General features: G+C 39.4%; 1 protein-coding gene and 1 long non-coding RNA gene across 2 annotated transcripts; one reads left to right on the plus strand and one right to left on the minus strand.

Moving 5' to 3' along the window:
- The first annotated feature begins 111 nt into the window (after nucleotides 1-111).
- LOC122888362 (pterin-4-alpha-carbinolamine dehydratase 2-like) lies at nucleotides 112-16,431 on the plus strand. The gene is made up of 4 exons (XM_044222733.1): nucleotides 112-526; nucleotides 1,568-1,699; nucleotides 14,185-14,265; nucleotides 16,120-16,431. Exons 1-4 carry the CDS (start codon nucleotides 419-421, stop codon nucleotides 16,213-16,215), a joined length of 417 nt encoding a protein of 138 aa, XP_044078668.1. The 5' UTR covers nucleotides 112-418; the 3' UTR covers nucleotides 16,216-16,431.
- On the minus strand, nucleotides 6,882-16,109 carry LOC122888365. Its single transcript, XR_006380686.1, has 2 exons — nucleotides 15,852-16,109; nucleotides 6,882-9,290 (listed from the first exon to the last, which is right to left on the minus strand). It is a non-coding gene; the product is annotated as an uncharacterized LOC122888365 (long non-coding RNA).
- Nucleotides 16,432-22,541: the final 6,110 nt, after the last annotated feature.

The raw sequence follows: 22,541 nt of genomic DNA on the forward strand, positions 1-22,541 counted from the left end.
GAAGTCAAAGCTGTGGGCTTGTGTTATTATTATTATGGTGGAGTGTAGTCCACAAGAGTTTATCCACATAAGATGACATAAATGGTATACTTTAAATGAATCATACTATATAAAACACATAATTAAAGGTGGTTTTCACTAAGAATATATACAATAATATGCTACTAGAAATATAATTGATTTTGTATTAATTTTATCATGATCACTGACTTGAGGATCTGGGTTGCAAGACCTCCTTATCATTGTATGATAACACTTGGGAGCAGTCATTTTGGTATAACCAGACTCCCATGGAAAATATGGGATTTTAATCAGGCAGTAAGATGAACAGCTATGGTAAAGTGTGTGAGAGGACACGCAGAGGGCACAAGAGGTGGTAGTGGGGAAGGAGGACAGCTAAGCTGACAAAGCGCTGGTCATGTCTGGGTTAATGTTTAGCCTAAGGACGAGTAGCTCATGGAGCTGTCTGTTCAGGCTGAGTAGTCATCTGCTGCCTCCGCTGTCCAGGAACAACTCGTCTAAAATGGTGAGTGCTGCAGTGACAGTCAGCCTTTTAGCATTAGCCTTTATAAGCATCTTATCTACGTACTTCATACAAGGCTGGAGTTATGTACATGTGGGTGTAATCTCATGAGACAAGCAAGAACTGTACATTCCTGTAGGCTCTGAAATAGCAAGTGACGAAAGTCCCATGACAAAAACGTACGACAAACTCTATTCGAAAAACTCTGAATTAAATGTCTACATGAATACCTGTAAAATGACACGCGTACTAAGCAGACTTTGTGGCATTTTTGAATAGCTTCGGAGCTATTCTTCAATTCGGCGTAAATAGTTTGATGGATATAACTCACCAGACAATATTAACTTGAAATTTCAAATTTGAGTTCAGCCGTACTCTTTCCTCCCGAACTTTTAACGTTACTTGGCTAATGTTACTGCATATTTAAATTTTGTGAGGATTTGCGGTGTCATAAAGTTGAAGATTTAGAAATTAAGTTATGATATGTGGATTGTTAAAGTGCCGAATTGAAGAGTGGATTGTAAACAAGTCGGAAGAGGGTTAAATTCATATAATTGTGAGTTTGCAAATAAGTAAGCCAATATTAAACAGATTCAGAATTACAAATGAAGTGTCGTGTGGTTTTTAAAATGTACAGGTGTAGAATTCACGCTCAGTAATTATAGTTAATTATATACAGTTAAAAATGAATATCACAGCAGTATGAATAAAACTTTCATTTCTGTGTGGCCATTGCCTGTTTGGTTACTAATTAGGCCAGCGTTAGTACTCCTTATTGGTGCTAGGCTGCCACCTTGTGGACCACTGATAATAATGTGATTTGTCAGTTAAAATGTCAGTTTTAGAGATGTGAAATGTTTTACAACTGAAACAAAAACAGTGTGTTCACATTTAACACTGCTTATAGAACACAGCACAGCAGATTGAGAAAAGGGTATAAAAAATAAACACAGAATGAGTGCTTATTCCAATGTAATAACTACAACAAGAACAACAAAACGATGTTGTGCACATTCAGAGTTTTGTGTTTGTGTTTGTCTCCAGTCGTCAGACTCCAACTGGCTCTCCCCTGCAGACCGGGATCAGCTGGTGATGGAGCTCAGGGCCACAGGCTGGGTGGAGGTCGAAGACCGCGATGCTATCTTTAAAGAGCTTCATTTTAAAACCTTTAATCAGGTGTGTGTGTGTGTGTGTTTATGTTGAAGTACCTCAGACTTGTTAGAGCCAATGTTTTGAGTTAAGAACATTTTTGTAAAGTGAGGTTATTTTGCCACTTGCTTTGGTTTAGTTTGGGGTTCAGACTTGGGTTTAAGGCTAAGATTACATTTAGGCAAGGCTGACAGTTAAGTCAGTATAGTCAGGTATGTACTGTATGTATGATCAAGTACAGTTCAGTTAGGTGTATCTGATTTCCTGTTCCTTGTCATGCATGTGTGCTATGAATGCATTCACTATGTTCAAGAACATAGTCTATTAGCAGGTCATCATTTTGATTCAACCGCCATGCAGATACAGACAGACACAGAGATGGTTTCTATTTCCGTGTTGAATGATATTTGAATTTTGCCATATTTGTAGCACTAAAACATTGACAGCACTGCTGTCATTAAATAACATAAGAGTTGGACGTAAGTAGCGGTAGGTAAGAGTAAGTAGTGTAAGAATAATTTCTCATATTATTGAGATTAACACTAATGACTAATCACTGGGATCACAATATCTGCATCACTTTACAGCTGGTTAGATTGCGTATATGGGTTTTTATTCAATTTATCATGAAAGAAAGAACACACACAGAGGCAGCTGACATCTGCTTCAGTCTTTGTAGTATTTTATTCCAGACGGCCGATAGAGTCTGCGATGAAACTCAAGTTTTTGTAGAACTCTGTCGGCCTCTGTGTTCTGCTGTGGTCTTCAGGGGGCTGTTGTAAGCTGGCTGGATGTTTGTTTGATGGGGATCAGGACGCAGACCGCCAGACACACGGCCATCTTGCTAACCATCGGAAACACACAAATTCATCTGTGTTTATACGCTGATTGGTTGCAGGTGTGGCAGGGGCAGGTTCCTCTCTGCTTTCACTATTTTTGTTTGGTTCGTGGATTTTATTTTGTTCCTACATGCAAAGCAAAACACTGATGACTAGAGAAAGGTTGTTAGGTGTTTATTAGCGAAGCCATTATTCCTGCCCATTGTCTGTGTTAATCACCGATCAATGGGGCAAGCATGGGGCTCTAACTAAGACAATGCATGCTGAGCAGCTCACATGACAAACTGTGGAAAATGGGGATTTTTACTGCATGTGAAGCTTTATGTTGCTATAACAAATAATAGTCAAGTAGTTTATTCAAAGTTGTGCTTATTTAAAGCTGTTGAAAAAACTAATTTCCATTCAATACTGATGCCAATACAATAACTAAATTACAGTGCTAATACCAATACTTTTTTCTAATCCTTTACATGGGAATATTAACATGTTTTTCTACAATGAATGAATGAATGAATATTTTATTTTCGCGTCATACCATCGAAATGGGATTACACAACGTACAAAAATACCACAAATGAATAAAAAATTCTGTAGTTGACACTATTTTTTAAAGAAACAAAAATGATTGCACATACTGTGCATGCTCCTAAATAATAATTAATACACAAAACACAGAATAGTGACATACATTATCAAAGCTACCTATATAACACATTTATTCTTTGTGTCCATGCACTGACCAAATAATCTGACTGTGTGACTGTCCCAGTCTTTTTTAATTAAACCGAATTACCATGATACAAAAATCATCCCTGTTTTTTCATTTCACAAAGCATGCCTAACTTTTCAGTGCGTCAGTGTTTAACATTGTCTTGATACATGCAGCTGAGCAACAACTTTACCCAAATAAAATACAGCCTAAACCAAACAAAGTTATGATTTATATCAGTAAATGTTTGGTCACAGAATAACTAAACCAAACTATGAATCTAAACAAGCATTCAGTGCCAAATTTCCAAACTTGACAGCTTTCAACACATATCGGTCAGTACTCAGCAAGTTGTGGATTTGACACCCAGCCTTAATCACATCAGGACAGTTTAGGTGATGTCAGACACTTTGGCACTTCATGTCGCTGTGGTCGGCGCCCCATGTAATTTGCACCATTTGACATAAGATCTATGTGCATCCTTTACATATTATTAATAACAAAATATTAATTTTTAAGTCCTTTTCAATCCACACAAGGACACTGTACCTGAATGATATATATGTGTAGTATTTTTGTAAAATATTCTAAACTCAAGGTTCACTTTCTAGCTTTTTTCTGGAGCTTCCAACTGTATCCCACGACCCTCTTTAGCAAATGGTTATTGCTTTGCATTATTGTGACCCTTGTACACAATATGGTCAGTGGTCATATGTATAAGTCCTTGAACAGAAACTGGTGCTGTGATCTTCCCTTCATGTATTGCCAATTGTTAAAGCCATGGGATATGATTGAAAGCTACAGAAAAAAGCTAGTAAGTGAACCTTGAGATTAGTATATTTTATCACACATAGGTGTTCCCACAGATGTGTATTTGTGGTACATTTTTGTTGTGAAAAGGATTTTCCTGAGTACATTCTTCAGGATCTACCTCTTCTGTGTAATAAACCTGCCTCAAGTAGTACAGCAAACAACTTGAAGTGTTTAATTTAACGTGCTTGTTGTACCAGACAGGTGTGGTTTATGACATCACCTTAAGTCAGATGATATCAGGAAACTTGCCAAAAAAAAAAAATAACTTGCAGTTTCCAGTGACTGTCTCAACACCTGGCAGTTCATATCAGTTCTACTATTTCTGGGAGTAAAAGAAACCCTAAAATATATATAAATATTTTTTGGCACAGCATTGGGAGGTAGCTTTCTACTTTGCCTCAGCCATGTATTGGGTGAAGCAAAACTGCAACATTTCAAGGCCACTTAGCGGACTTCCTCTAATCCTGTCGTTAGTTGTTTTAGTCCCTAAAATAGTCTGTTTTTACACTTCCCCGTGTTTGAAGTCGGGGGGTGACTGCTGACCTCCCCCATCTGCTCCTCCTGGCTCTAAAGCCTCTCCTCTTACCCCGACACGTCAGGCTGCATTAGCCTGAGACACCCCAGGCGGCCAGTTGGCAGCAATTGGGGTTTCGATCAGAATGATTTCTTTCACAAACAATCAAATTGGTTAAAATGTTTCATCTGGTTCACAAACCACTAACAACCCCATCATTCCTTCTGGTAGATGTGCATTGCTTTCTGCTTTTTTCTTCCTCGTTGCCACCCGCCTTTCTCCATCTCTGTCTCTCTTGTCTTTGTCTGTCTCTCATTCCCATTCTGTGCCCCATGTTATTGGGGAATGAGCTCACGTTGTTCCAATTTTACATGTTGGCAACTCTCTCCGTCTGTCTCTCTGTCCTTCTTTTTCACCCTCTTTTATTTTCTCTCCAGCCAACCCCCAATTCTCTGATGCATTTTCACAAACTCTCTAGCTCCTTTTTCATGGCCGTTCTTAAAGGGCTTTTACCAGAGGGGAATGGAGATGAGGAGCGACATGCTGGCTGATTTCCATTCGCCACTTATCTGCGAGTGATGGGCTTGAGGAAATCAGATCCCCAAGAGTTTATAATGAGAATAACAAATCCCCTCTTTGTGAGGTGAAACACTTCTCCTTGTGGTCTCTAGGGGGCGGTAGAGGTGTGTCTATGACTGTAAACCCACAGTGGCAGCCTGTTGAAGTGGAGCTGAATACATGAGGCACAGAGCCACTCAAAGCTGCAAATGAACTAAAAAAAAAAATAAAAATACACAGCTGGATTTGCTTTTTTTGAGTTTATTTTTCTTTGATTACAGCAAGTGGAAAGTGTTATGATGCTGTTGTGACCAGCTTGGTAATTTATCTGCGGCATGTGGGTAAAGTGTGTGTTGTTAGTGGCAGTCGTCTGAGAAGTAACTGTGAGTTATTTTCCTCATCAAGTCCGGTAATATTTAATCGGGTTTGAGAGGTGAAATCCACTTTCTGGAGTCGCTTTGGTCAGTGAGAATCCCTGCAATCATATGTGGAAACATCTGTGTGTGTGTGTGTGTGTGTGTGTGTGTTTAATACTGTAAATTTTGGTTGGAATTGTGCTTGTTTTTAAGTTGCAGTCACTGATACTGTTTACGCATCAAGCTTTATGTTATGTGTGTTTACAGATGACCATCTGCTTTACATTTCAGTGGATGAAGTGGAAACATTCATGTGACACAAGTGAAATGGGTAGCCTTAAGATGCAGTTTGTATAGGAGAGGTGAGCTGTGCATGCTCAACTGCTGTGTTATGTTAGCTGAAGTTGACAACGATTGCCATTCCATCTCCCCCGCAAATATTCAGTCATGCAGTGATGGGAAAAAATCACTCAAAAGCTGCATTTGGGATGGAAAAATGGCTGGTTGTTATCTTGAGTCTGTCCTTGCCAAGTAAACAAGCCTCTCCTTAACTAAGGGAGAGAAACTTTTAACCAGGTAAATGTCCGGAGTGCACTAAGCTGCTTTAATTTAGGGGTTAACCAGGCAAAAGAGATGTCCACCAGTGAAGAGTTCATTAAGTTTTCCAGACATTCATAGGTGATTTTTAGGATAAATGCTAAAATGATGTCTGTTAATCAGTTAGTAAAGTGACAACAGATGGTTTTGAATATTGGGTATTTGGGTTCTAGACTATTCAGACAAAACAACCAATTTGAATTCATCACCTTGGATTATGGGAAATGGTGATGTTTTTTTTCACAATTTGACATTTTAAAGACTAAATGACTGATCAATTAATTAACCAATTAGTAAACATATTAATAGATAATAAAACCTTTGTTTTAGCCCTATTTAGGATACTTAGTTGACTGGGTTCACCTAGTTAATTTAGGTGAGATAGTGCCAATTCTCAACTAAAGGGTTGAGTTTAAATGTGCAGGAAGGGAACCTCGTCTCTAATGGTACAGCTACTATGGCTACCAAAGAGATAGAAATGAGCAAAGTTGAAAAGTTCACACGTTGAATCTTAAATGTTGGCCTCATGTACAAAACCAAGAATTAAACAGTATTTCCCAAGTCAAATGAGCATTCATGAAAGGTATTTTGAGTGGTGGGGGTGTAAGGATTCACAAAAGTCATGGTTTAATAGGAAACATTGCCGTATTAACCAACGGCAATATTGCTGTATTTATGTTCCTCCTAACCTTTCAGTGACTTCTGTACATGTCCATGTGTAAGATGAAAATACATATATTGAAAATCAGTTTGAAAGGGTCAGCAATCAGGCCTCAAAATGAGCGCGTAAGTGTCACAGACTGATGCAGTAAAACTCCCCGAAGCTGCTTTAGAAACTGTTTTGAGGTCATATTAGAAAGCTATTCCGTGTCAAAATGTTTGCTGAAATAAAAAAAACAGCAATTGATATTTATAAATTCACAAAATTTACAGTCATATTTGTGCAAAAAAAAAAAAAAAAAGCAACAAAAACAAAAAAGAATATGACACAAACTTGAGACAAACAACACGCCAAAGTTGCGGTTCACCACAGGCTATAACCGCATTACAAGCACCGGAAAAAGCTGCAGCGTCCACACAGCTTCTGGACTTAAGTTCCAATTTTGAGACTGAGGAGAGCGCTGCTGTGTTTCGACAGCTCCCTCCGCTCCACTCTCGGAGGCTGATCCCCCTTTTTATATTCAGTCAGGGGCTCCCTCACCACCAAATCTCCTTCAAGCCTCTGCCTCTCGTTACAGGCCTTGCTCTGCTTGTGTTGAATAAGTTGTCCTACAACTAAAACTGAGCCCCTGGGTAAACCAAACTCTCAGAGCCATTCCCCTCCTGCTTCACACACACACACACACACGCACGCACACACACACACACACACACACACACACACACACACACACACACACACACACACACACACACACACACTCTCACAGTATGCATGCACAAGGGTTAGACTGATTAATTATTTAGACATTGGCCACTTCCTTGATATCGTTGCGTTCCCTACCTAATTATGAGGTTCTCTGACATACAAACAATTTACAAAGTTGACAATTCAATTGTATTTTTTTTCACAATAAAACAATTTATTTCTTTTTTTGTCGATTGACAAACACTTAGAATTATGATAAACAGTTATCATTTTGGTCAATTATTCACTTATTAGTAAGTAAAAATAATAAATATTTTCTGGTTACAGCTCCAAAATATTACTATTAGCATGGTTTTCTTTGTGTCATTAATATAAAATTAATACTTTTGAATACGGATGAAATTATTAATTGAAAAACTAATGGATAGATTTAGTACTACTGGAAATAATCAGCCCTAATTCAATTAATTGTTCAATTTAATTTTTTGTATGTTCTTCCCAGAGTATCCCAGAGTTTCTTAACTATGGAATAGCATTGGTGAGTCAACTTGTTTTTAAAGAGCTGCTAACCCTCAAAGAATTTAGTCAGTGGACAGTTTTGGTGTTTTTAAACTATTTGAGCGGCTTTTCCACGCTGACAAAAATAAAATTCTGGCGCAAACACAGAAAACTGGTCATTTTCTGGCATGAAAATGTTTCAGATTCTTTAAAATGTTCAAAAGATATTTTAATAATCAGTCCATCAGCCTTTAAAACTCCATATCTAAACCCTTGTATTCGCACACACATGCATACATAATCACCCTTCACAAGCACTCACACCATATCTCTTACTCAGAGTGAGAGGCCGGTTAATCGGCTCAGCGGTGTTCAGTTCCCACCTCTGTCTCCAAAATGGAACTTTCCCTGGGAAATGGAGGCATCCCGCATTCATCTCGTCTTGTGAAAATGGCTGGAGGGAAGCCGTGAGGTGTGGCGCCCAAGCGGAGGTGGTTAGATAATCTGGCTATCGGTCCTTGGGTAAGCTAAGATGGCCCTGACGTCTGCTGTCTTTTGACGAGCCCAATGTCTTTTTAAGCCCTTGCTGGTAACCCTGCAGTTAATGAGGGGGTTTGCTTAAGTTGGCCTTAACACCATGCTTCAGCATTACATGACACTCTTTACATAAATAGGAGCTGACTTGCGTGAACATTTGTTACACAGGATATTAGTCACTTAATAAGTGTTCGCAGCGTGCATCACCTTTGTCAGAGTATCAAATTAAAACTGTCTGTGTTTCTCAACGTGAATTTGAGAAGATTATGATGTTACACATGCTCAGCAGAGCTCTCTCTACTACATGAAAGAACTTCAGCGCTTGGCAGCTTTGCGTCATAATTATTCAATATTTAGCTTTAAGTTACATGTCAACTTAGCGGGCAGCCTTGCCTGGCCAGCTGGAAGCTTGTGAAGAGCTGTTTGGGAAAGAAGAGAAATGAGACATAAGAGGTGTGGTCATCATCATCATCATCACCACCACCACCACCACCGTACAATTCACAGCGTTCTTGCCTTTCACTGCGGAGGAGCGAAGGTTTTCCAGGGGGCTGATGCTGACGCGGGTGATGATGGGGCTCGCAGGGTAATCATCGGGTAGTCATGGCGGTCTGTAATGGAGGAGAGCGGCTTGTCTTCGTGTGTGTCGACACATACTTGTGTGTATGCTGAAGAGGTTTGCATATGTGCATTCGTACATGCATCAGTGTGCATGTGTGCGTCAGTCAGAGGCTAGTGAAGAGTAGACACAATCTGCATGCACTTAGTCCTGGCAAGACAGAGCAGGCGTTTCTAAGCCCCTGGACTGCGCGGCGGTGGAAAACCGATCTGTAAATAACAGACACATGTGTTTGAAACTGAGTCCTGTATTCCAGCCCACAGCCGCAATGAGAGAGAGAACACCACTCTGCTCCGACGTCAAATTGTCTCATCCAGTGTTGTATGACAATCATGCTGTAATAGCACCAAATCGGCTCCTCAAAAGCGGGTGCGTAGGGAAAGGGGCATAGCGGGGGTCTGTCGTCGGGTGTTTCTGATTATTTGAAATGGGGGCCTGCATAATGTCATGTCAAATTATCTGACTCTTGACAGCTACAGCTTGTTGGGCCAGTTGGAGAGAACGGCTGGCTGAATGGATGGATAGCCGACTGGCTGGCTGACCTGTTGGATGGAGAAGCGTGGCCTGTACAATACAAATGGGGTAAACAAAGCACTTTGAGAGGGAGTCCTTGACCTCTGTTGACATAAGACTTCAGCAGGGAGTTGAGGGTTGGTTTTATTTTCTTGTTTGGCCCAAGTGGAGGGCGTTGAGATGACCTACAGGTGACAGACAGGCGTAGCACCGCCACAGTATTGTGTCCTACTACTCTCCTTAATGCCCCCCAGGGACCACCACCTGTGAGTGGAGGCCGATGTAGGGCATGATTTTTAAGGCCTTTTCAGGATTTCAGGTTTTTTGGACATTCAACTCCAAGTCATCTGTAGTGGGAGATTACTGCTTTCCTTGCTTTTTCTCTCCTCATTTTTCCTGAAGAGTCTTTTCTTAGGGTTCATGTTGCACACAGGCTGAACTTGTCATCTAATGTTTCACATTCCGCTTTCCTCCAAATTTAATTTTGCTCTGTGGTTCGTTTGCACATCAATGAGGTCTAAACGGGGAATTGTAATTTTTCAGGAAGTGTGACACTTCTCAAGATAAAAGCAGTGTGGCCGTGTATTGTACAGCACTTTGAAGTTTGGATAAAGAGTATAAGCTCTGGTTGGGGTTGGTTCACTGTCAATTCAACTGATACAAAATGCAAATAAAAAACACAGTTATTTGGATACTAATACAGCATTTGTTCTCAATCATTGGCGAACTTCATCATACCATGAGCTGGCTTTGGAAGAAAAATATACCTCTTGAATTAAAACTAAATTGAAGTGACCAGTTACTGGTCCAGACTAGAAGTTCCTTCTTCTGCCAAGTTTGGAAATCTGTGGAAATTTATCATGCCGATGTGACTGCAGTTGTTTGCAGTTGCAGACCCGTTGTAATGTCAGTGAATCTACAACTGTTATCGTGATAATGTTGCTTTAAAGTGGTGTGACCCAGTTGGCAGACATGTAGTGTTAAAAGAGATCCTCCCTATATTAAAGAGGGAAGTACACCCATTATTTACACGTGCTGATCAAGGCCAGGAGCAGTTCATCTCCAACGGGAATAAATATGAAACTCTGTTTTCTTACAGTCATGTAGCCTGGCTACATCATACAGCATTTGGACTGCTGACCAAAATCCTCAAATTCAGCTAGGAAATTAAGCAGGCAATGAGTAGAGCCTGGCTGATCCTGGATATTTGAGGCTTATAATGATATTGATATTTTACCGATAACAATAACTCTGATCACAGTATATTATCTGATATTCATTTTTTAACATAAACACATAACAACACAGCCAAACAGTTGATTTGATAAAGATCCCTCAAATTTGGGTATTCAATTGCAACCAAGACATGTATTGAATGGGATATTGTACAGTTGAAAAATAAATAATTGTTTAATAATTTCTAAATTACCTAAAATATATCTTTGGCATTTCTGTACTGCAATTTACAATTGTTACTTATCAGATAACATATACGCCAATACAGATATATTTGTAATAAGTCAAAATTGGCCAATAACATTGGTTTGGCTCTAGCAGAGCGCCCTCTGCACAAGACAGTGGAAACTTTAACAGTGATACAATTTATCTCCGTCATTCCAATTATGTTAGCTTGTTATTGACACAAACATTAAAGTCTCATTTCACATGGAGACCGGTAAGCTAGCTGTTTGCGTCAGAGATCCAACAGTAATGTTTTGAGAGGAGGGTAATGTAGTTATAGTACTACACAAACATCATTAGCATCTGCAGCTGAAAGGGCCAGAGAGTGTGGATCCACCACAGCAACGAGCGTCTGGTACCAATGATGGTGGCAAAAATAAAACATGACAATGATTGATTTTAGTGTAAAACACTGTTCTTTACGCATATTCTTAGCCTTAGTTTGGCCAATCAGGAGTCTCTTTAAATGCCAAGGGTTGAGTTTTTGTTCCATGACAGAGTCCAGGCTGGAAAGTGAGTTTTTGAAAGAACATGGTGTTTTGAAATGGGACAATGTGCAGGAACCCTTAAGTATTCACACAGAATCCTTTTACCTGTCACTCAATGTTCCTGAGCAGCAGATTAGCCTGAGCACGGCCCTAAGAGAGAGAGGACATGTTTGGACAACACCTGACATGACAGGCTGCTTAACCATCTCCATTAGAGCCAATGAGAGCTGAGAAAAAGCAGACCGCCTTGGTCTCCAAATTGGTGCCAGTGGGGTCAAGTTGCAGGAATATGCCAATTACTTAAATTGATCAGGAGACGGTTTCCTTGATAACCAATTTGATCAAGCTGCCGATCGTGTTACACATGTCGCGCTGCACCAACACGGAACAGGTTGTCTCAGAAATTGGTTACAACGCACTAAAAAGGCTAAACGCAATTTCTTCTGCGAGAGTAATTCTGTTTCGTCATGTCAGGTGGTGGACGGGGCCGCAGCCACGGCCTGTAAACAATGGCGTTTCAGTTGATTTAATTAGGCAGGGAGGAAGTATTTAGGGGCTTAATTGAGATTGCAGTGGGAAATTGCTCTGAAATAGGTCTACCTGATTTTTTTCCCCCTCTCTTCACAGTGGGCATGACGAGGGATTTCACTCTCCTCTTTGTAGATAATTAGAATAACTATAATCACTCCCTGGATGGCCTGTGATTGGAGAGAGCCACATGCCAAACTCGAAATATGAAGAGTGTGTATGTTTCTGGCTGTGTGCCTGCATGCTGTCTGCTGCTTACGTGGGTGTTGAAGTATGCACATACATGCCTTCATGAGGGTTTTCTACATGTAGTCTACAGAGGCGCCGTCTTGTGCTTCTCTGTGTTTCCAATGGCAACATTGCTCCTTGTGCTTTATGTGTTGGCCTTTTATATGGTTTTTAAAACATTTTTTTACAGCTGAAATGATAAGTCGATTAATTGATTAATCAGTCGCCATAAAATTAATCGGCAACTATTTTGAAAATCAATTAATCCTTGAGTCAATGCTTTGGTTCCAGTTTCTCAGATATGAATATTTTTTGGTTTCTTTTGTGTTCTGTGATTGTAAACTGAATATCTTTGCGTTTTGGACTGTTCGTCGGACAAAACAAGACATTTGAAGATGCCACCTTTGAAATTGTGATGGAGATTTTTCACCATTTTCTGCCATTTTATAGATCAAATGACTAATCAATTAATCGAGAAAAATAATTGACTGAGTAATCTATAATGTTAGTTACAGCCTTACTTTTTTCATCCTTGGGTTATTCTGATTTTATGAGTTGAATCAATGCTACAACACATTTTTGGGTACAGTGGCATTTGTTGTTGCGTTTTAATTTTGTTATAGTTTATATGAATTGCATTTTTACGATCAATTACCTGGCGGCTACTGGCCAGGTTGTTTTCCAGTGTTTGATTTATAATAATAAATTTCAACTATATATGCTCTGGAACTGAGCAACTCATCTTTCCCTCTCTTCTCTGCTTGTTTAGTAGAGCAATGATGCTTTAAATGCTTTAGCTGTATTCCCGGAGAACGGCAGCTTTCCTCTTGCAGCTGAGATTTGAATCACATTCAACTCCATGAAAATATAATCTGTTGTCCACCTCTGTCTGTGCTCCAGGTCAACCTTTCTTTGGTAACGTGTTAAATCTATTTTATTTAGCATTTGTATGGAGTATATAATCATTTATATAATAAATAAATGCTTAAAAACACATTATAATGTAGTTGTAAGCAAATATGAGTGTTTATTAATGTATTTGTCAACAACTATAACTCATCCTGTGGGAGTGGAGGTTGGTGTACAAACAGATAATGAATGATCTTATAGTAAAACACAGTTGTGACAATATAAAATATGTCTTCATAGGAGAGTTTTTATAATTTTATAATTTCTGTCAAATATTGTACATTAATTCACACTTAAAAATGTCCTTATGTTATAAACCATTTATTAAATGTTTGTATACTGCTTATAAATGTTAAATAGGGGGAATTTAAAGTGTTACCTCTTTCGGTAAGGTTTAGAGAGTGATGTTTTTGTGTCAAGTGCACTGCAACAAATCAGAGTACAGTTGGCTTAAGTGCAGAGATTACTGAATGTGAAATAAAGAGGTAGTTTTTATGCTTCGAATTTTTGCTGCCTAGCCTAGAAGCTTAAATTATTTCTGTAGAATATAAGACTGTGGAAAAACAGGAATAGGAAAAAAATAAAAGAATAATTTGTGGGCCATATGTAACAATAAATTCCAACGTTGCCAGTTTATTAGGTCCACCTAGCTTAAACTAATGCAGCCTAAAACAACTGCCCTACAATAAATCCTACCTTTATGAGGGTTATAATATTCAGTTTTTATTTAAACTCTTTTATAGAAGTGTTGATTCAGCTTAACAGTGATTTTGGAAGCTGTAGTTTGTGCTGCTGTTTTGCATTGTATTGAAAGTTGTTTCTAATATTTTGTCCACCCCATTTATATCAATGAGGGTAGACTAGACTAAAAAGTCACATAAAGAAGCTTTTTATGGTAATAGCTCTGCAGTTTTAGAGGAGAAATCCACTTCTGGAATTGTTTTTGATTGACAGTTGATTGTTTCTTCCTAACCAGGCATTTGGCTTCATGTCACGGGTGGCACTGCAGGCAGAGAAGATGAATCATCACCCAGAATGGTTCAATGTTTATAATAAGGTAATAACTTTCTCTATATTATGGCCCAAATCACAATTTGTAATAGTGATTGAGGAGTCACTTACAGTGCTGCATTTGTTTAGTATCCATTACAGAAATCACAGCTTGTAGAATCAAACAGTGTTATCACAGCTACGAGTTTGAGTTACTGCCATATTTAGAATGCTACGGTTGGTTTATAACAAATTACAGACACACAGAGATCAATCAACTATGGATAAAGTCTGATTTTTTCATGTCAAACAATCCTCGCTGGTTCTGGAGAGCTCTCCACTCAAAGCCAGAAACATACTCTGTTCGTCAGAACGACAAAAAAATAGCGCAGTAGCTTCAAACTGTAATCCCATCGTTTTTCTTGTGAAAAGCTCTGCAAATGTCTCTACCTCCCCTCCACGAAGCCCCCACAACCCCAGCATTCACGCACACACTCTCACTTTCTCTGCCTCAGAAATAAAGTAGTGGTTGATATGACAAACCCAGTCCCTGAAAATCTCTCAGCATTAGGCTGTAGCCACTGAGTTACTGTGTGGTGGGCCGGGCCACTCTGACAGGAATGCTGCTCCTAATCCACTCTTTATTAAAGTGGCTGTAGAATGGTGCTACAGGTCTCTGGGCCCCCACAGCACTCTCCACCAGACACTTACACATAAATCCCACTCTGACTGAGGTTCAGCCTCGACAAAATAGATGCTGTATACAGAGCTACTGCTAATATACTATTAATGTTCATTAATGCTCTGCTCTCAATATTAGGATGTGAGTTTATAAACATTTTTTTCTGGGCCAGAGCTGCTCTCCAGGGAGGAACCTCATTGGTTGAGTCAAATCTCAATGGGTGGAGCCAAAAAACATCCCCTCAAACTTTCAAGTGATCCTGAATGGAGTTGGACATCCACTGAATTTATCACAGTTCGTGACAAATAACAGGACAATATCCGTCACTCTATGTGGATCACTGCTTAAAGAAATAGTTCAAAATTTGGGAAAATATGCTTATTTGCTTTCTTTCCAAAATTGAGGTAAGCCTGTGCCTGTGTGTTAAGTACAGAGCTAGAGTCAAGACTTGGTTAGCCTAGCTTAGCATAAAGACTGGAAACAGGGGAAACAGCTAGCCTGGTTCTGTCCAACGTTCTGTCCAAAAAATAATACCAACCAATACCTCTTAAGCTCACTAAGCAGAAATGTAAAAACAAGAAATTGTGGTTTTAGGGGTAGTTGTGTGCTGGAACTACTTTTTGGCTACAACAGCCGACTGCAGTGCCTGTGTGCAGCTTCCTGGAGTCTTGTCATAACAGTATTGTCACACAGAGACCAAACCAAAACCTGTGCACACCGGCTTAATCTGGCACCCAAACTGTAACTGGAGATGCTGCACAGGAGTACTTATATTGATGGATAAACTTTTAAGATAAGTTTTTAAGTAAACAACAGTAATATGAGGCACAATTACACCTACCAGTATACAGTAATATCAGCTTCTGTTTCTTCCATAAACATGTATAATAGCTTCTTTGAATTTCAGGGTTGCAAAACAACAGGAGGTGTGACACTCAAAGGAATACTGTCTTGATGATCAAATACTCAACTCCTGTAGTCTTGAAAAGTGGCTCTGAAAATGTTGTATCTTTTTGGAGAACAGCAGCTGTAGTCAGCAGTTACAAGGAATCCCAATGGCGGCTTAGAGTCACTGCAAAAAAACTAAGCAAACAAACAAACAACAAAAATGATATAAAAACATACATAGACACCACTCCTTCAACATAATTAACTTCTCCTATATTGATTCACATGCTGTTCACCAATTAATTTTATGATTGACTTGTTAATGCAAACAATGCTTATGTGTCCTCACAGGTCCAGATTACATTGACTACACATGACTGTGGAGGACTGTCCAAACGGGACATCAAAATGGCCAAGTTTATCGACAAAATTTCACTTTCAATGTGATGTTTTTGATCAGAAAGTTTTTCTTTTCCAGTTTCCCTGCTTTCAGTCACAACTCTGCTCAGTCAAAGAATTATTCCTCAAAAAAAATGTACTGTCTCCAATTGATCCATCCAGTCTTAAATAAAATCTGTCAAATATATTCTATTTTGATGTTTGTATGTTGTTTGCAGCATATTTTGTACACGCTTTCTTTAAGAATAAAATTATTTTGTGCAACGGTGTTGTCTCTATAATTGATTTATAATAATGTAGCCCTGCATTGACTATCTAATAAGATGACTTTTCCAAGGCTTTGTAGAAAACCTTGCTCTGTGGTTTAGATTCAGGATTCCATCTCTAACTGATTCTGGCAGATGTAATTTCATTGTATGTGTCACTGTGTGGTTTTCTTGTTTTCAGCAGTGTTTATTTTCACACATGGAATTAGAATAGAGTGTAATTGCTCTGCAGCACTCTGTCCGGTACTTGCCAACGATCCAGAGGATACTTTTCCCTGTCAGTCCTCCACCAGACCACATGCTCTCCTTTTGGCCCTGGAGAATGGAGCAAAATGAGTAAGGGTTCAAAGTCAGTAGGAGGGGATTTATTTGATTTACGGTTTGGTAAGGGATGAGTCAGATAGGGCTGCTGTGTTTTCCTGACTGCATCGCCATCAGGAGAAGATCAGTAAAGAGAAAAGACTGTAATAAAAGCCAAATCAGTAGGACTATGTTCACTCTGCCAACCTGTGTTGCAAAAAGCCTCTTTTTCTGTCTTCTCTTGTGCTCTGTACTTTGAACGTGGAGAAAGGAAGTTGATGATGCTCTTCTTTAATTAGTGATATGCCCTGAAGCACCTCAAGTGCTCTGATGATGGTTGTAGTTGCTCAGGGAAAATCCAAATCATTTGTTTGTTCCTAAACAACGAGAAACCTTTCCTGATCAGGTCAAGGTGTAAAAGAAATCCCCCAGAGGGAGAGGCGCCTTCACCACAATTATGAGCACACTATCTGGAAACAGCAATTAGATGCTGAGCAACCATGGTCATTACAATTAATGCAAATTGCCTGGCCCCTGCAAAATGGAATAGCCTTTCTGGCCTTTTATCTCCACCTTGATGATTCTGATAAGAGGCCAGACAGATAAAAATGCTACAATTCACCAGTGCATTGTGAAAATGATAAAATGATGAAATTAGATTCACTCAAAATAATAAAACTAAACTGTCTCATCCAAAATGTTGATTAGGATTATACGCCACACGTCACAAAGTGCAAAGCCAAATTCACCCATAAGATGTGAAATTAAATAACAAAATCACCTATTCCTTTTGCATCCTTTGGGTGTAAAGCATCACAGATTAACTTGGTTGGATGAGTGTGGTCAGTGTAGTTCAGTGTCAGTGTTTCACATGATTTCTATAGGTATTCATGCTTTTCAAAGTACCTCTACCTTTGGATGGGTCATATTGAAAAGCAAACCCACAATACTACGTATTGTAAGTACGTAACTTACCCTTGGATGTTGCTCCTAAAGTTGAGTTTTCCCATTTCTGTTAGGCCTCGACTAACGTGGTAACTTGAACCTTATGGGCTATAGACTGGATGCATTTACATTAGATTAAATAATTTGTCAAATTTTCACATTATTTCGCCTTTTTACAGTGAAGGCCATCCAGGCCCACACACATGGTGTTGGTGAGGCATGCTCAAAGTTAGATATATATCATATTGCAAAGATGATTTGGGAACACTTAACCCCCTGTTCATTCCTCTGTATAGTCAAATTGTGACCAAACTTAGAGAACCGTTGCATCTGTTGTATATTAAATCGCACAACACTGACCCACGCAGCCACCGCTCAAACTGCTTTTTGTACAGGGAGAAAACTGCAAGGCTGGAAACAATACGAGCCATTTCGAGTCTTTTTAATGTTACTGACACAAACCGCCTTGCCTCTGTATGTACTGTGTATATCATTTGTCTTGTCTCAGGTGGACACACCAGCATGACAACACCTTCTTCTGCAGCAGCTCCTCCTTTGATGTTTGTGGGATGTGTGTAGGAAATATGTCAGCAGCAGTGGAAATCAGATCCTTTACTTGAGTAAAGTGCTAATACAACAATCCAAAAATACTCCATTACAAGTAAAAGTCCTGGATTCAAAAGCATACTTAAATAAAAGTAAGTTAAAGTATCAAAAGTAGTTATTCTGCAGATAAATGGTCTGACTGATATACTGTATATATCACATATCACATACATTGTTATTTGATGTCTACGTAGTATTTTACTGTTGTAGCTGGTCAAGGTGGAGCTAGTTTTAACTACAGTACTGTATATACAGTTAGGTAGTTTAGTCCATGGGTTCCCAACCTACAGGTCGGACCCCCTCCAGAGGATCACAAGATTCATCTGGGGGGTTATAAGATGATTAATGGGGCAGGAAAGAAGAAAAACCAAAGTGAAACCATCTGAGTGGTTTAGAAGGGAAATCTCTCCTTGGTGGAACCGCTAACAACTCATCTCAAACTTTGCTGCTGGCTGTAGCATTATGTTTAACAGAAAGATGTTAGAGTGGTATCGATCTTCTCATCTAACTCCTCAGCAGAAAGCGAATAAGTGTATTTCCCAAAATGCCGAACGGTTCCTGTAAGTCCAAAAAACATAACAAAAAAGCAGACTTATCAGAAATGATGATCTGTGATGCAATTACTACTACTGGATCTATAAGAGAGGATGACACAGTATTCTCTCTATATACAGTAAATACTCAGGTGCATTTAAAAAGATCTCAGCAAATTAATAAATGAGTGAGATCTTCATCTTCGGACTGGCCATCAGCTGAGGCAGTACATTTGAACCTCTGACTTTTCATGTCAAGCTTTTGTTTTTAGGTTTGCAAGGAACAATTATTTTCATTCATCAATTAATCTGTTGATTTTGTTTCCGATTTATTGTTCAGTCCACAAAATGTCAGAAAATAGTAAAAAGTGCCCATCACAATTTGTTGATGCCCAAGATGAGGGCTTCAAATTCCTTGTCTTGTCCAACTAACCATCTAAAATATCTAAATTTTCAATTTACAATCCAATCCTCACATCTGAGAACTAGTGAATGTTTGGAAATGTTCCTTGATTCATGACTTAAATGATTATCAAAATGATTGTTGATTACTTAATTTCTGTCAATCAACTAATAGATTAATTAACTAATTGTTTCAGCCCTACAAGCCTCTCTAACTGCTAGGCCACCATCATCTGTCCTCTGTGGAGGAGGAGGAGGAGGGGGACTTTTAAGTGACCAGACAGCCATTCCAACAAGGCCAAGCCGGGCCAGACCAGGCCAGACCAGGCCAGATGTGGCCCCTTCAGATAATTGGTCTCAGCTGATGGACAGAAGCAGCAGGCAGCCAAGCCAGCCCTCCCATTAGTGAACTCCCTGGATTCTGGCTCCTTAATCCGTTTTCAGCTTCACCTACTAATTCTGCAGCGCCAGCAGTCCAGCCTGCACACACACACACTACACACACCCACGAGAACTGAAGGGAGACAGACAGACAGGGATGGAATGAGGAAGAAAGAAGAGGCAGAGAAAGTGGGGAGGGGAGTTGTGGGGGGAAACGATTGCAGAGGTGGAGGCGGAGAGAGAAGAAATAGAGTTGAGAATAGATGAGTGGGACGGGCCAGGTGGGGGATGCCTTTTTCCCCTTTTTTGCATAGACCTTAAGATGGAAAAATAATAATTCTCCCCAGCATAAATGTCTAGTGCCCCTGAAAGTGACATAAAGGGAAAGCGAGAGATGGAGTGGGGGTTTCATCAGTGAGTGAGAGAAGAAACCACAAGCAGGAGAGAGGCTTTCTGGGATTTTTCCAAGTAGCTGCTGTGCGTGATAGCAGGCCATATTTCTCCTCTAGTGTGCTAATCGCAGTTTCACTCCCTGGCCATGTGGGGATGGGTTGGCGGACCGGTAGTTGCAATCTGATACTGCCAAATAAAGATAACAAGGTCAGAGAAAGTCAATCTTGACTTAAGTCTGTTTTTGGAGTCTCCAGGGGGAGTGCACAGGCCAGCGTTTAGCATGTGGGGTCGTCTGTTGTGGGATTCACTGCAGACACAGCACTGATAGTAATCACAGTGTGCACTTGATGCCAAAAAGCAACCAGGAGCTTAACATTTGCAGACATTTGTATGGCATTTGTTATTTGATCAAATGCACCCCGTTTGTACATTTCCCATGTGGTGCGGCAGTAACTACTGCACGATAGCTGACTGTTCTCATCTTTGTGAACAGAAACATATTGTCTGTTTTGCTGATAAATGGCAGTTTCACGCTGTCTTCTTCCATTTAAAAGACAAGTTGTCAGTGGTCCTTTTTTTGTGAAAAGGAAAACATATTTTCTCTGGGATATGAGGGATCAGTGTAATGGTTGTCATGCTGATTCGTGAGTGAAGTAAAGTATCAGCAACAGAGAGGCTCCCTAATACAGACATCCATTACAATCGTCAACTTTTCATGAGTTAAGAAAAACACAGTTTTTTAGCTTTACGACAATGTATTTTTAAGATAGTCCAATGGGATTTTAAGTGTTCTATGTAACCCTAACCATGTAGCTATGTATATAAGAAACTGTAGCCTATGTATGTAGTTTTTTTTATTCTATTCTAATTTAAAATATTTGTATATACTGTATGTTCTGTGTGTGTAGCGTGAAGGGAGCTACAACTTTCATTTCATTGTGCAGTCCTGTGTTGTAGAATGACAAAATAAATGTACCTCGTATCTTAGTAGGAGAATTTCCTCAGCCCATAAAAGGATGCTGTAATTTTTCAGTTTATCTAAAAAATGTAAAATCACTAAATTTGGAGATAGGCCTACATTATTTACACTTGAAGGCAACAATGTGCAATCTAACAGAATTGATTTTGTTTATGTCTGTCTAGCAGTGTCTGCTAGTCCATTTGTTTTTGTACCAATTAACCAATCTAAATATGTACGTGTATTGATAATAAGACTAAGAGTCTACAGCCATGCTAACAGCTCTGTAAGGCTGTTCTTAGGCACAGCAGTGCTTTGAGGTAAATGAATATAGAACAGAATATACTGTTAACCATGTTCACCATCTTAGTATTAACATGCTAACATTTGCTGATGAGCACTAAAGACAAAGTACAGCTGAGGCTGATGGGAATGTCATTAGTTGTCCTCTGAGGACCATGAATGTGTGAACAAAATTTCATGGCAATCCATCCAAAAGTAATAACATAATTCTGTTTAAACTAAAGTGGTGGAGAGACCAACTGACAGAATGACATTGCTGTCAAAACACAAATACATATAAAATATATATGCCAACATACTTTTGCGTACTTTTGGTCTGGGGCTGTTTTTCTTAATGCTACAGGACACAATGATATTATAGACAATAGTGTGCTTCCAACTTTGTGGCAACACTTCGGGGAAGGCCCTTTCCTGTTTCAACATAATAATGTCCCTGTGCACAAAGCCAAATCCATAAACAAATGTTTTTCCCAGTTTGGTGTGGAAGAACTTGACAGGCCTGCACAGTGCCCTGACCTCAACCCCATCCAATACCTTTGGGTTGAACTGGAACGAGCTAGGTGTTATCGGCTGACCTCACTGATGCTCTTGTGGCTGAATGAGAGCAAATCCCTGCAGCCAGGTTCCAAAAGGTTGTTGAAAGCCTTCCCAGTCAAGTGGAGGCTTTTTATAACAGCATATTAATGCACATGGTTTTGAACACCATGTTCAACAATCACATATGGATGTAATGTTCACGTGTTCACCAAATTTTGATCATATGCATCAGTATTTGATGTACAGTACATTCCATAAAAGGTGTTGTATTTGTACTTTCTGTCATGCCCAGTCTGCTTTAAGTAGTGATTTCCTACATCTCCCAGAATTCCTTACGTCAACAAGTGGGTGTTTCAAAGAGAACAGTGAAGCTCAGGATTTTTGTTTTTTATCCCCGCCCATGAAAGTACAGTAACTGTGCACACCAGTATTGTTGAGGAGTCTTGATTAGTTAAGAAGTCATATTAAGAAGTAATATAATTGGCTTCCTTTAAAATAAATAAAGTATGTTGAACCAGATCCTTCATACAGTAGGCTTCATTCTTTACTCAGCCACCCACAGCTCTCTTTAGTGTGCATTAAACACAGACACACACACAAAAACTTGGCTGTGAAGTCACTACAGTTCGACTCAGCACGGTCACTAATCCCAAAATGACTGTCATGTGTCAGCTTTGTCAGAATTACTGCGGTACTGAGACAGAGTCTTGGCGGTAATTACATCATTTTCTCAGGACACATATAATTATA

Source organism: Siniperca chuatsi, linkage group LG14 (genome assembly GCF_020085105.1).
Source record: "Siniperca chuatsi isolate FFG_IHB_CAS linkage group LG14, ASM2008510v1, whole genome shotgun sequence".
Taxonomy (NCBI): domain Eukaryota; kingdom Metazoa; phylum Chordata; class Actinopteri; order Centrarchiformes; family Sinipercidae; genus Siniperca; species Siniperca chuatsi.

Excerpts from the sequence above, each read along its gene's own strand:
- LOC122888362 (XM_044222733.1), top strand. The coding sequence starts at position 419 with ATGTCTGGGTTAATGTTTAGCCTAAGGACGAGTAGCTCATGGAGCTGT. Across the intron at positions 527-1,567 it reads GGAACAACTCGTCTAAAATG|TCGTCAGACTCCAACTGGCT; the intron begins GTGAGTGCTGCA and ends GTTTGTCTCCAG. Across the intron at positions 14,266-16,119 it reads GGTTCAATGTTTATAATAAG|GTCCAGATTACATTGACTAC; the intron begins GTAATAACTTTC and ends GTGTCCTCACAG.